The sequence below is a fragment of the Salvia splendens genome, chromosome 12 (genome assembly GCF_004379255.2).
Source record: "Salvia splendens isolate huo1 chromosome 12, SspV2, whole genome shotgun sequence".
NCBI classification, from domain to species: Eukaryota; Viridiplantae; Streptophyta; class Magnoliopsida; order Lamiales; family Lamiaceae; genus Salvia; species Salvia splendens.
The window spans coordinates 28552336-28566066 of NC_056043.1; the positions used below are offsets into that span (position 1 = coordinate 28552336).

The window sequence follows — 13731 nt, forward strand, 5'->3', positions numbered from 1 at the left end:
TAAACATATCAAGAAACTGAAGTCACATTCAAAAATTCATAACTCAAGATCTTACCGTTCAAATTCTATTTCATTCGATCAGAATGAAGCTTGACGATCTTACCGTTCAAATTCTATTTCATTCGATCAGAATGAAGCATGACGAGTCTTCCGATTAAACAATGTTTGATCCTCTGATCGTGACAAAAATCATGACTACACAGTGCAGAAACTTGGAGAGTACTATTTCTCTCCTCTTTCTTTCCACACGTTTTTTTCTCTCTTCTCTCATTGTGGGCGCCTCCTACACTAACGGTAGGTATTTACAATTTCTCCTTTGACAGGTTTTTTTGTCTCTCTTCTCTCAATGTGGACTAATGAGCCAATTCCACATGAGTCTTTTTTTTAAGCCTTAACTCAACATCTTTTACAATTAAACTAAACAAATAAAGACACATGGCGAAATAAAACCACAAATTGTCAAAGCATAGAAACGTGGTGGTATGATTTAACTTGTCATTTGCCAAGTTTGTTGATGAGTACTTCATTGTAGCTATACTAGTAAGATCATATAGGCAAATGCAAGCTCATTTTTGTTGTTTTATAAATGGAACATGTTAAAATAACCACACATCGCATGTCAAAATAGAAATAAACACCATTAGTAAGGAATAATATATAAATATTAATATACTATAGTGAAATACTGCTCAACATTTATTTTAGAGCAAGCTAAAAGAGATACACACAATAACTATGACAGACATTAGTTAGATATTGAAGTTCCTTAATCCTTATACATCATCATAAAATAAACTCTATACGGTTAAAGGCCAATCCAACTTCAACATAACAAAAGAATGCCAACTTTAACATAAGATATAAAAATACTAATAGAGAGTTAATAACAACGGGGATGTAGCTCAGATGGTAGAGCGCTCGCTTAGCATGCGAGAGGTACGGGGATCGATACCCCGCATCTCCAATATATAATTTTTTTATTTTTATATCTCTGTAACATAAATAAAATTGGGGTATCGACGAATTAAATGAGGTATACTTATTTAACCTTCAACTAATTTAAGTACTACACTATATCTTAATACACATTGATATATGCATCTACATTTACTCCATCCCAACGTTTTTGAATACTTTTCACCAAACAGAACAATTATACGACTAAAAGACAAATTTGAACTTAATAAAACTGAAAAAAGTTTTACATCATAAGCAATAAATTACACAAGGATATAAAGCAAAACTAAAATTTAAATTTTACGCTGAGTGCGTTGTGTCATATTGCAGGTCGAATCTGCATTAAATAAGGAACAAAACAGTGGTTTCACTAAAAATAACAAAAGATATGAGTGAGGAGCCCATTTTCCGTGTTATTTATGTATGTCTTGTTTTAATTTTAGATCGATTCTTTTTGTTTGTTTTTTTGTGTCTGGATTGCACCATTGAGGTTGAAGTGGGAGACAATAAAGCTGATTTTCTCAAAAGAGAAAGATATAAGATACTTACAATTGATCATATTTATGCACGTACATCAATGATGAAACTATATAAAAGCTGCAATATTTCACAACATGCACATTGAAGAATGTTTTTATCACAGCTATATTTTGTATGTCATATTGTTTAAGTCTTATTAGCATTTTTTGAGGGATTTATAACAAACGTAAAAGTGTTTTTTTAGGGAGTACATTACTTTTTCCTGCTATATTTGGTCGTTCATGACCTTCCTTATCTATATTAGATTCTTTTGTAATTTACATTTCCAATAGCGAATTAGTTTGTACAAAAGAAATCTAAAAATTATTTCAGAGCATATTTTATTAATTTATAATTTGTCCTAGAGTTTCTTTCACTGTCACTTCATTTAATTTTCGTATTATACATTTTCCTTTTGCTGGACAATTGGTGATGCGAATTATAAGAATGCCTTGTGTTTATATAAATTGATACAAAGCAAAAAAGGGGATGTAGCTCAGATGGTAGAGCGCTCGCTTAGCATGCGAGAGGTACGGGGATCGATACCCCGCATCTCCATTTTTGTTTTTAGAATATTTTATTTAATACAATTTTTTTCATTCCTTTTTAAAATTTCAGAATATTATATTTAACACATTTGTTTTCATTCACTTTTAAAATTTTCAAAGTTTATTCCACCCAAATCGGAAAAAGGCAAGTAGAAAAAAAGTATACTTATTTGTAGGAGATGATGATATATTTTGTAGTAGTAAATGTTTGGATTGTCTTAATATATATAGGTTAAAATATCGTTGTTTTCAGTCTCATATCCACAAGTGTCCTATCATTTACTTTGGGATATAGTTTCGCATGAGAAAATGCTTCTTCATTTCAACTTTAATAAAAACATTATACTATATAAAAATAATTTTTTACTACTATTATACTTAGGGTTTGTCATTGCCGGAATCATTTGTTCTGATTAGTCTTCCATGACGAGGACGATTCACATGATATCATAGAGTTGGATGCGATTTCTGAACTAGGTTGGATCCTAATTGGTGGTGTTTGTTTTGGTAAGAGATCTCATACCAAAGTGTATAATTTCACAAGGAGAGGTGAAGCTGGGGACCAAGTTGGTGAATATTTTTGTTTATCTTTTCTTTCCCCCTCCATTTTTGTGTGTGGAAGGATTGTATTAATTGCTCTTCTTTTGCAATATCATCGTCATGAATAACAAGAAGATAAATTCGTGGAATATATATAACCATAGAGATGGTATGGTGGGATTAGATCCCTTAAAGATAGATGTGCCAACACCTACAAAAATTATGGTAAATGCAGCAGATATTCTTCTCAATACTGCTTAATTTTTTCTAGTAGGGATGGATGCCTTTTAATTGGTTGTCCATATAATATATTTACTTTTCTTTTTCTTTACTAGTACAGTTCAACCGCTTCACCAAGGGACTGGAATGATGTTTTACTTTAGCAAATGGCAAGCCATTATATATTATTCCACTTGACTGGAAAATCAGAATCATATAATATATTCCTAAATATGCTTAATCTTCCCTTCGTCATCAGCAATTATTCCCACTTCTAATTAATTTGAATAATTAAATCTATTCATCCCAAGAGTCTCAACTTCAGATGCACCATTTCATCTCAAAAGGTATATTCACATTTTATTACGTTAAACTAAAATCAAACAGTGAAGTGTAACTCAGTTGGTAAGACGTTTCTCTTTAAGTATTCAAGTCATCACGAGATACAAGACAAAGAAATCTTAATTTTCTTATCATTTAACAATTGAATGGTTGGTATTCAGTCTTCAAATCATTCTCCAGTTTTTTCTTAAATAGAGAAGAAAGAAATAATGATTGACAAGAACAAATATTGAATATCTTATTAAATTGTATCGCGTTAATATCGCTGACTTACCAACAATTGGTAGAGTCCAAATCTGCATCTCACTAAAGTTTGAGAACTGTAATTAAGTTTGGAAGAATCTTTGAATAATAATGTTTTATAATAATGTTTGATAAGAGATGCCCAAATAGTTGAATCAGCCGTATAAAACAGGATCCTTTGAGATGAAAATGTTCCTCGAGATAAAAAAGATAAATACTTCAGTGAGGTGCATGTACAAATAATAATGTACCAAAATACATTTAACACAATAGTATTTGACATTACCTAATTTGAGTGTTATATTTGTGACTATTTGACTTTCCCTAAATTGATGAATGTGGCCGTTAGGTTAGTAAATTGACGTAAAATTTATGTGGCATGTGGGCCTTTTTTTATTTCATCAGTCAATGAGTTATTGGTGAGGTGCACTAAATCATCACGTCACTTTGGTATGGAATAATCATGGAATTTTTACCCGCATGAATTTATTGTTTTGTTAATAAGTGGAGTAATAACTACTCCTATCCATGTATACAACTTATACGTTGAAAAGCAAACTTGCCAAATATAGAACTCATAAGTTTTTTTGTTATCATTTCAACAATATTTACATATATATAATAAGACAAATATAGTAGTTACACACATGTTATGAAAAGAAGAAAAAAGAAAATAGAGAAATTAAGGAGAAACCAATCGGTTTGTGGTTGCGCCGTGGGTGATGGAAAGCCCAACGGCGACAGAACGCAGACCGCGGCGGCTGAGCCGGTACAAAGAATTGGTGGAAGACAAATACGGTTTGCTTTCTCCCTACCGGAGAAAGTTCGTGTTTGAGGACAAGGAAACATTTGATTATAAGGGCTGGTACGATTCCGACGAGGAAGACGACGTCGATCTCCAAATCACCGACGTTCATGGCACCATCAAGAGATTCCTCCAACAAGTCCGCGACAGCGGGGTCCGTCATTTTATTCATATGCTATCATCTTATCATATATACATTCTATCTACATTTAAAAAACCCTAAATAAGTCATGCAAAAATTGAAAAAAAAATATTAAAAATTTAAAATCGTGTTGAATCCAAAATTTGATTAGCCGGCCTTAAATATAGATTATAGAGACATGCATTTTCTTAGAAAATATTATTGTCATAAGTGTTCGTGTTGTGATCGATGGAATGTTCGTTCATATATCGTTATAGGGTTACGATTTGGATTGTTGCCCGCCTAGTTGGTTCCACGTTCCTTTCCGGCCAATAGATCTGGCTGCTGCAAAGCAGAACGATGAGGCATTTTATAAAGAAGTGATCAAAGCAGCACACTTTGCAATCCGCGAGATCAATGCTGAGATGGTACGTATATGTAGCTCGTTATTTGTGAGCACCTTCGATGAGCACCAGCAACATTTAATCCACCTCAACGTTTAAATAAACATGAAAAAAAAGTTGAGGTAGACTAAATGTGGTTAATAAGTAGATTTGGTTATATCTAAAATTACGAGGTATGCAGACGGACAAATGTTACGAGCTTGTGGAAGTAGAAAGAGTGGTGTTGACATCGACGTGGACGAAGCTTCTGACTTTTAGTGCAAAGGAAGAAGTCATGAGGAATGCTTGTGCTGATTTTGAGTCAGATTCAGAGGTTGAAGGTGATGCAACCATCAAGACTATTCAGGCAATGGTGCATGAATGTTTTGATGACTCTTTAGAACTTGAACAGTGGAGGTTTAAACCACTTCCTGTTAATTCTATGGAGGATTCATTCTTTATCCTACTTCTAATTAGTTTCCATTAACATTCTTCAACCTTGAAGGGCTGATGAATAATAGTAAAATGTTACAGAGAAACCGAACTGCATTCGTCTCTCCAAGTCCCCGATTTTGTCTAATTGTTTGGGCTAGGATTGTGACTCTAGCGTACATAATGTTAGCCACCTTTTCACTATGATCAGTTGAATTTTGTTCTTCGAATATCCACTATATGACTATATAAACACATTTGCAAACAACTATGCTTGTCTTATAAAAATAAGGTGTACAAAGGATAGTTACGCCAGTTCCCCATGACAACTAAAAAAAGTAACCAAAAAAAAAAGTAAAGGGAAAAATACAATTATGTATGTATGGAACATGATTCATGAGATCACAGGCGTTATATACTTCTATAACACCGAACCGATTTGATCACTTCAGTTTTAGATTCTTCATCATAAGCCTGTTCAAATCATGAAATCTAGTCAGTTTAGAATGACGAAAAACACTCACAAGAAAGTTTTGCTATGCATATGCACTCTTTGAATGTATTATTGTTAAAAAGTTGTTGGTAATGAATATACATTACATCAACTTTTGACAATGAAGTTAATATTGTTGACATGCTTCAAGTTGCATGAGATAAGGTGATTCTTTGGAATCTTAGCCTCACGTTCCAATAGTACTAATGCATGTGTTCTTCTATATGCATGCATACGTATATAGTAATTAAAACAACCAATTAGTAACTAAGAAATGGAAATTAAACACTAAAAAACAATTATAAACCCTAATTAAATACTCCTATATAATTGCAAAGTTAAATTAGAGTACCGGTGGTCGTTGGTGTATCCTCTATTGGTGGAGATGGGTGTGTAGTCGGGTATAGGAACTCGATCCGTTTCAATGTTGTTGATGTCTTTCTCTAAGGCCTCATAATGCCTCCTAACTTCATCAACCGTTTTGCCACATGCTCTTGCAATGTTATGCCATCGGTGGGTTGTATCCTTCTCGTACATCACCAAAGCCTCCTCAAATTGCTTGTTCTGCTTGGCCGTCCACGACGACCCTCTTGCCATCGAGCTCGATGCCATCAAAATCTAGATAGGTAGATATAGAAGAGTGTGTGTTGTGTTGTGTTGTGTTGTGTTGTGTTGTGTTGTGTTGTGTTGTGTTGGTGTCAATATTTCAAGGCACAAGGTCCTTAAATAGAGAGAAAAGGAGATGCTGTGAAGCAAGTTGACAAATATTTATGGAAGGTTGTTTCTTTTTTTGGGTGAGGAATAGAGAATATGTGAAAGATAGAAAAAAGAGAAGAAATATAAAGGAGAGAAGCTTTTGGGTGAATTCTTGAAAAGTCACTTTCTTGTCTTTTAGAAAATGGAGTGGAAAACCAAGTAGGATTAGATCCCCCTCAATCTGATCTTCTACTCGTTGTCAAGATAGAGATGCGCCAATAACATAAATATTCATATTCTTTAACTTTTCATGGGATACCATACGTACGCGTTTACTAAAAATGATTGGATGGCCAAATATATAAATATAGTCATTTATTGTGTATGCATCATCAGTCATACACTTTTTTACTTATTTCATCACGTTATTAGTTAATATTGTCATCTAATACACGAGTTGACACTCATTGGCGCCGGATCCGAGACACAATTTAATTTGTAGGGTGTAGGTGCCTACAAATTAGTGCAGAGAATAGTCATTGGGTTCGCCGGTGTTTACCATTGGTAATCACCCAAAAAAAAAAGAATTAATAGATGCGAACGAATGAGGGATGAATGAGGCTTTTCCTTTTTTACTTTAATAAAGGATATTAGAATTTCAAGGCTCAAGTTTTAGTATAAATTTTCAGAACAACATTGCTAGGCGTCTTCTCGCTTTCCTCCAGATATTATATATATAGATTGGGGTTGGTGGCCATAACATTTGTGGATCCTAAGAAAAAATTAGACTCTTCTAGTCATGTCTATTGATCATAGTATGCAATCTGAAGTTAATATTATTCAAGAATGTACCTATTTTAAATCGAATATAGCAAAACGTCCTATATAAGGTATTGTCACTAATGTAAATATATTGTATAGTACTAGTAAACAAATCATAGTCATTGCAATAATTCAATTATATAAATATCTTTCGACTCTAATTTCAATGTTTGGTCAAACTAATTGAATAAGTGATATGGTCTATTTCATGCATCGGTTTAGGGGTAAAAATGTATGCTACTTGATCAGTTTATCGCGCAAAGCAAGTGTTAAATATGCAGGAATGTCGCTTGACCAAGGCAACAAGGTCAAACTGATCAAGCTGGTACAAAGGGCAAAAAAGACCAAAAATCGAGTGAACTGATCAAAGGGGGTGATCAAGCAGTTGGGCGGGGACCACTGGTTTCTAGAAGGAGGACACGTGAGACTAATGAGCTGGATGGCGAGCATCATTCTGTTATCAAGGACAACGTTCTAGAAGGGGACACGTGCTGATACGCAAGACGCAAGGACGGAGCTGAGTCATCATTATGTTATTAAGGAGCGATGCCGTTCTAGAAGGAAGGCACGTATCAATCGATGAGACGCTCGATCACAGCGTGAGCGAATATCCTCTTCCGAGATCGTTATCCAGCTGGAGGTCGTCACAACGAGCTTATAAATAGAGGATGTATCGCCATAATTGATGAGCTTCTTCTCTTTAGATCGTTTTTTTAGTATCTACCTTTTTAGCTTTTTCCTTCTACTTTTAGTTTAGTTAGCTTAGTTAGAGAAAGGTTCAGTTAGAGAGAGAGCGACCCAAGGGAGCGCGACAGAACACTCAATATCTGTTTGGCGCCGTCCCAAGTTTCCAACCGAGAAATCCTCGGCTTTACTCGCTTTCTTATTTTCCGAAGTTGATAGCTTAGTTTAAATCCGTAGTTAAAGAATCGATCTTTTTGTATTCCGCATGTTCACCGCACTGTTCTGAGCTATAAAAGTCGAAGTTGTTTTGTTTTCGTCATCTTGTTTACTATTCCAGTTCAGTTTCGCTTTTAAGTCTTCGATTAATTGTCCGAATCTTTATTATGTTGAATGGCAAAGTGATTGTGTTTTGCATAGCATGCCTAGGTAGTTAAGTCCCTATTACCGTCTGTCGCTTACTTGATCCATTAAATTGTGTCAGCATGATGAGTAGCTTGATCAAGTAGATAGTTTACATTTTGCCTAGCGTAATTCCAGTAGCTTAGAAACTCCCAAACTAAAGCGTGGCAGCAGCCGAACCCTGTTCACTATTCACACACTCGATACACCGGTTTCTCTGTGGGATCGACCCCGTTCTTGCCGCTTTACTGTTAAAGTTGTGCGAGTTTGGGAGTTACAAATTACATTGGTGGTGAGCGAGAGCGAGAACGCCTTGATCAAGTGGCAACGACATTTGCTAACTGATCCATTCGGTCGGTTATCTTCTATATAACTTGATCAAATCCGAAGTAATCGCGATCGAACTCAATCCAACCAATAAGGATGTATGATCAGGGGAGCACTGGTGTTCTTTCACCCATAGAATCACTACATCCTTCCAATCATATGTTGCCACGTGGCACTTATAAGCAACAAAACAACTTTATTAAGCAACAAAATTAATGAATGACATTGATGGATTTCCGCGAATTGCATAAAAGACTATTTATATTGCATTAAATGTAGTTTAGTTTGCATTTTAGTCTATAGTGCAACCTAAAGTGTATTTAATGCAACATAAAAGTCTTTTATGCAATCCACGAAAATTCATTAATGTCATCCACTAATTTTGTTGCTTAATAACATTGTTTTGTTGCTTATAAGTGCCACGTGACAACTGACTCAACTTTATTTTACCCAAATAATACCCGCAAGTGTACGGGGTTATCGTAGCAAATAGCAAGCAAGAGTATATCGTATCCCACAGAGACAATTAAGTGTAAACCTAAGTACCACGAACAAATTTCAACTACTATCCAGACAATCAGGAAATTTGGTTTTGAAACTAACAACTACTAAAAGCATGTAAATTCAGAGAATAAAATAGAACAAATAAACAAGAGAGTGATAAAGCAAGTTGTGTAGATGATGGAGAAATATGCAGAATTCAAGGATCCGATGCACAACTCATAGCTTAACCCAATTAAAACCAATTTACCATTTAAAGTCTCTAGAATTGTTGAATCAATCACAATTGTAGATTAAACCCCCCCCCCCCCCCCCGATGTGAGAAATCTGTAGATTAGGTGTAATAAGTGAAGTCCCCTTCTAAATCTTAGACCTAACTCCCAAAGGTTTGATTAGATTAAAGATCCCACTCATAATCTCAACTCTCCCGAGTTTTATTGAATTAAGGTGTGAATTATTCTTCTTTCAAGATTAAATATTTCATCTCCCGATTACTCTAAGAAATCCTAACACTCCCAATTGGTGATCAAGCAATTGATAGGAAAAAGCACAAGAATAATTCAAACAATTACAAGAGCAAGATAAAAACGAAATTAATTGGATTAAAACTATGAATCAATGCATCTTCACCAAGAATTCTACATAAAAGGTTTAGTTACTCATGCTCAAGGTAGATAACAAAAAGAAACTAAGAAAAACAAGGGAAACCATGATACGGATTACAATTGGCGGAGGAATTGAAGCTTGAATCTCCAATCTTCTTCCAAGAGTGCTTCCTAGAGAGAGAGTGTGTGTTTTTGCGGCTTGGAGAGAATGAATTTTCGTTGCCCTAGCTTCTCTCTCTTATTTTTCCTTCAGAAAAATCGCGTCTGGGCTAAAAATCGTCAGTCAGACGGACCCGGCCGGGTGGAATTATTGCACATAAAATCCACCCGGTCGGGTAGAAGTCTCTGGACTCTTTGTGAACAAAATTGGCCACCCGGCCGGGTGGAATTATTGCACATAAAATTCACCCGGCCGGGTAGCTCCCAGCAGGCCGCGCGGCTTTCGTAGATCGGCCATATCTCTTTCATCCGAACTCCGATTGGGGCGTGTGAGGTACCCACGCGAAGCTCTTTCGATGATGAAGACAATGGTACTATCAAAATAGGAATTGGACCCCATCTTAATAGACAGATTAACGTTTGAATCAGACCCCAGTCACGGCTTGGTTCATTTTGACCCTTTTTACCTATTTTAACTTCAAACACTAGATAAACTCATCAAAGCACCTTTATAGTGAAATATGGACATAAACTCTAAGATAATGCAACGAAAGCACACAAATGATCATGTTTAATGTCCAATAAAACAGTTAAAATCCGAGTTTATCAACAACATATGATTGGAATGATATTGTGATTCTAATTTGAGTTATTTTTTAAGTACATCCTTGTATCCTTGTATGATCATGATCCTACAACCTCGACAATTTGATAGCACACAAATTATAAACTGTCTTTTCTCCTTTTGCATGTTAATTACGTTGTTCTTTCAATTAAGACGTCTTAGTTAAATTGTGCCATTAATTACTTTCAAATTTCAACACTTGTAGCATCTCAGCATTTCTCAATGACCCCTAATTTTTAGGGTTCAAAATTTTGCAGTTGTTAATTTAAAGAATAATGCTATGCGGCCACATTATGGCCAGCCATAAATTAATTAAATAACAAAAAAATTGATTTTTTTTCAAATTTTTGGTTTAATACTACTTGATTTTACTTTTATATCATCTTCATTATATGTTGTTCAACATGTTAGTGTTGCTCTTTTGTAGTTTTTGCTCAACTTATTACTACTGTCATTTCTTGATTGTTACTCAACGTATACAGTAATTCGTGATATTAATGTGTTTTACGTAATGAAATTCAAAGATAAGTATCAACTCAAAAGTCCATTCACACACATATAAGTTTATATCGGTAATTCTAATTTTTTTATACATGTAAATGGACTAAATTAACTCTTTATGGCCGGCCACATTATGGCCATTTAGCATCACTCTAATTTAAAACGTCTCGAATTTGCTTCTACTTTCTGGATAAGATTAATTCTTCATTTTCTTTTGGAAAAGATAAAAAGATGTTAGAAAAACGATTGATTTGTCCAATTATTCCTCTGGGTCAATTCGATAACTATTATTGCACTGTAATTCTGCAATTTCCCAAGATAACAGAATTGATTCCTCCAAGATCTTAATCTGCATTGCTTTTTACATGATCCAAATTATTCCCACTTAATTAGACAAAAAAAACTATTAAATATTATCATGCCAAGCGTCGACACATGAGAAAGAAGTTAATATAAACCCATGTAATTAACTTAAGTACAAACCCTAGTAAAAAAGAGAGTTGAAGACAAGGATACGATATTGGTGGAGTGATATTGTCATCTTAATCTGTGGTCGAATCGCAGTGAGGTGCCATAAGTTTGGAAAGGATACTTGAATAAAGTTTTTGAGAATAAATTCAAATAAGTGAATAAGCATAGGGAAGATATTAAATGTTCCAAAAGATAAGGGATACACAACTAAGGTGTACACGAGAAATAATTAAATGAAAAAGTAAGCTCGGATTACTCACAATTTTGGTCATAATTTTGGTCTTATTATTTTCAATAGTGAGACAAAATAATTTCCTATTGGGTTAAAATTATATATGGGCTTATATTTAAGAGTGAATTACAAAAATGGTCCCAAGACTTTCCGTTTGCACGTATGTGATCCTTGGACTTAAAAACTTATTGCAGTTACTGGACTCTGATGTTTGTATGTTTTTAATATTGAGGAAATATTTTTTTTAGTCCATGAACTTTGTCAAGGTACCACTTTTGGTCCGTAACATTTAAAAATATCTTTTAAGGTCTATTATTTTCGATGTAATAGCGTTTGAGCTACTTTTTCACTGTTTCAAATTTTTTTGGATGAAAATACTCCCAAGCCCTTTCTTCCTTCTCTTTTTCTCTTTTCTTTGTCATTTTCCCTTCTCTCATTTAATAAATGGTCAAAAAAATTTAGAGAGATAAATTAAATATTTTAATAAAGAAGAGAGAATAAATAGACTGAAATGCTCTTCACGGCTTTAAGAGTATTTTCATCCAAAAAAGTTTGTAATAGTAAAAAAAAAGTAGCTCAAACAATATTACATCGAAGTTAAAGGACCCCGGAAGATATTTTTAAATATTACGGACCAAAATTAATACCTTGGCAAAGTTCCCGGACCAAATAAAATGTTCTCTCTTAATATTTATGCACTGTTTTAACCCAAGCCACGAAGGGCATTTTCATACTCTTCTTTTTAACAACTCTTCTTTTTAACAACTTATTTATCAACTCACTTTCCCCTCTTTTAGAGGAAGGTTTACAAGTTAATATTTTTAAAAAATAAATAATTATTTCTAGCACGCAAATCTAAATTTTTTTTAAGCACATACCAACATATTTACAATAGTATTATTATACATAAATGAATCAAGATAATACTTAATAACTCAATTTTTAATGCTAAATAAAAATATTTGCTAAAATATTACTCCTACTAGAAGTGTAGAAAATAAAACTATATAAATGCAAAATAGAGAAGAGTGAGAGAGAGACTGAGAAATTAATGTGAGCCAACATAAATGAGTTGTTAAAGAAAAGTATAAAAATGTCCAGCATGGCTTGGGGGCATTTTAGTTTGAAAAAATGAATAAACTATAAAATGACAAAAAACCTACAAACAACAAAATCCGGGATCTCAAATGATATTTTTAAAGTTCAGAGAATCTTACACAGACAACAAATTCTTGGGACCATTTTTATAGTTCGCTCTAAATTTAATTAAATTAATCCAATAGTTAAGGTTCATATTTAAATTTGTGTTTTCCTTGGTATGCTTGGTCATTCTCGAGAACAATTCAGGATAATGTTAAATTGATGAAATCGAATTAAATGTAGTATCACTTATAAATATAACAACTAATTGTCCGAATTTATTAAATATACTCCTACTCGATTAATCTAGAACTTAATTTGATTAATACAAATATGATAAGTGATAACCATTATTGGTTATGTTCAACAATCTAATTTGAAGGTCACCGTGAACCATACTGCATTATTTTCTACAATTGTGAAATTGGCCTTGACATAAATCCAATATCAGTCCATAACATTTTCTGTGAATAAATCTTGACAACAATTATCTTGTTCACACTTTGCCAAGTGGCGTCTGCTTCTGCAGCAAAATCAATATCTTTATGTTGAATTTCCAAATCCAAGGTTATAGAACAAGTGTCGGAGATGAATAATTATATATCATGTTTTGTGTCGTTTATTGCTATTCCTGTCATACTTACTAAAAGACTAAAAGTATTAAGCGAGAAAATCAATCTAATTTAAGGAACATATTTAAATTTATGTTTTCTCCAAATTTGGCAACTTTAAGGAATAATTAAGTAGACAAAGATGAAGTCATTTTTAAGTGAAACAACAAGATGCATATTTTCGTACATCCACTACACTGTTATGTCGGAGAATAAAATCGCTTTAATGATCACATTTGAACTTCCCATATACCCTTTTCATTTCCTCCACAACATGAACTACTAATCTACATCTTCCATCAAAACTCATACAACCACCAATCACATATATACACTAAATAAACCTTATGCATCTG

The 13731-nt window shown here is 33.8% G+C and overlaps 2 protein-coding genes and 2 non-coding genes across 4 annotated transcripts; 3 read left to right on the forward strand and 1 right to left on the reverse strand.

Moving 5' to 3' along the window:
• Nucleotides 1-891: 891 nt before the first annotated feature.
• TRNAA-AGC lies at nt 892-964 on the forward strand. The gene has a single exon. It is a non-coding gene; the product is annotated as a tRNA-Ala (tRNA).
• Nucleotides 965-1961: 997 nt separating this feature from the next.
• On the forward strand, nt 1962-2034 carry TRNAA-AGC. Its single transcript has one exon. It is a non-coding gene; the product is annotated as a tRNA-Ala (tRNA).
• Nucleotides 2035-4083: 2049 nt separating this feature from the next.
• On the forward strand, nt 4084-5164 carry LOC121757830. Its single transcript, XM_042153301.1, has 3 exons — nt 4084-4327; nt 4573-4722; nt 4880-5164. Exons 1-3 carry the CDS (start codon nt 4091-4093, stop codon nt 5162-5164), a joined length of 672 nt encoding a protein of 223 aa, XP_042009235.1. The 5' UTR covers nt 4084-4090.
• A 202-nt stretch (nt 5165-5366) lies between these two features.
• Nucleotides 5367-6318, reverse strand: LOC121758844 (protein RADIALIS-like 3). The gene is made up of 2 exons (XM_042154254.1): nt 5955-6318; nt 5367-5583 (listed from the first exon to the last, which is right to left on the reverse strand). Exons 1-2 carry the CDS (start codon nt 6212-6214, stop codon nt 5553-5555), a joined length of 291 nt encoding a protein of 96 aa, XP_042010188.1. The 5' UTR covers nt 6215-6318; the 3' UTR covers nt 5367-5552.
• Nucleotides 6319-13731: the final 7413 nt, after the last annotated feature.

Coding starts and splice junctions, on each gene's coding strand:
- LOC121757830 (XM_042153301.1), top strand. CDS start 4,091: ATGGAAAGCCCAACGGCGACAGAACGCAGACCGCGGCGGCTGAGCCGG. Junction 4,328..4,572: donor AACAAGTCCGCGACAGCGGG/GTCCGTCATTTT, acceptor ATATCGTTATAG/GGTTACGATTTGGATTGTTG. Junction 4,723..4,879: donor GCGAGATCAATGCTGAGATG/GTACGTATATGT, acceptor CGAGGTATGCAG/ACGGACAAATGTTACGAGCT.
- LOC121758844 (XM_042154254.1), bottom strand. CDS start 6,214: ATGGCATCGAGCTCGATGGCAAGAGGGTCGTCGTGGACGGCCAAGCAG. Junction 5,584..5,954: donor GGATACACCAACGACCACCG/GTACTCTAATTT, acceptor TGATTTGAACAG/GCTTATGATGAAGAATCTAA.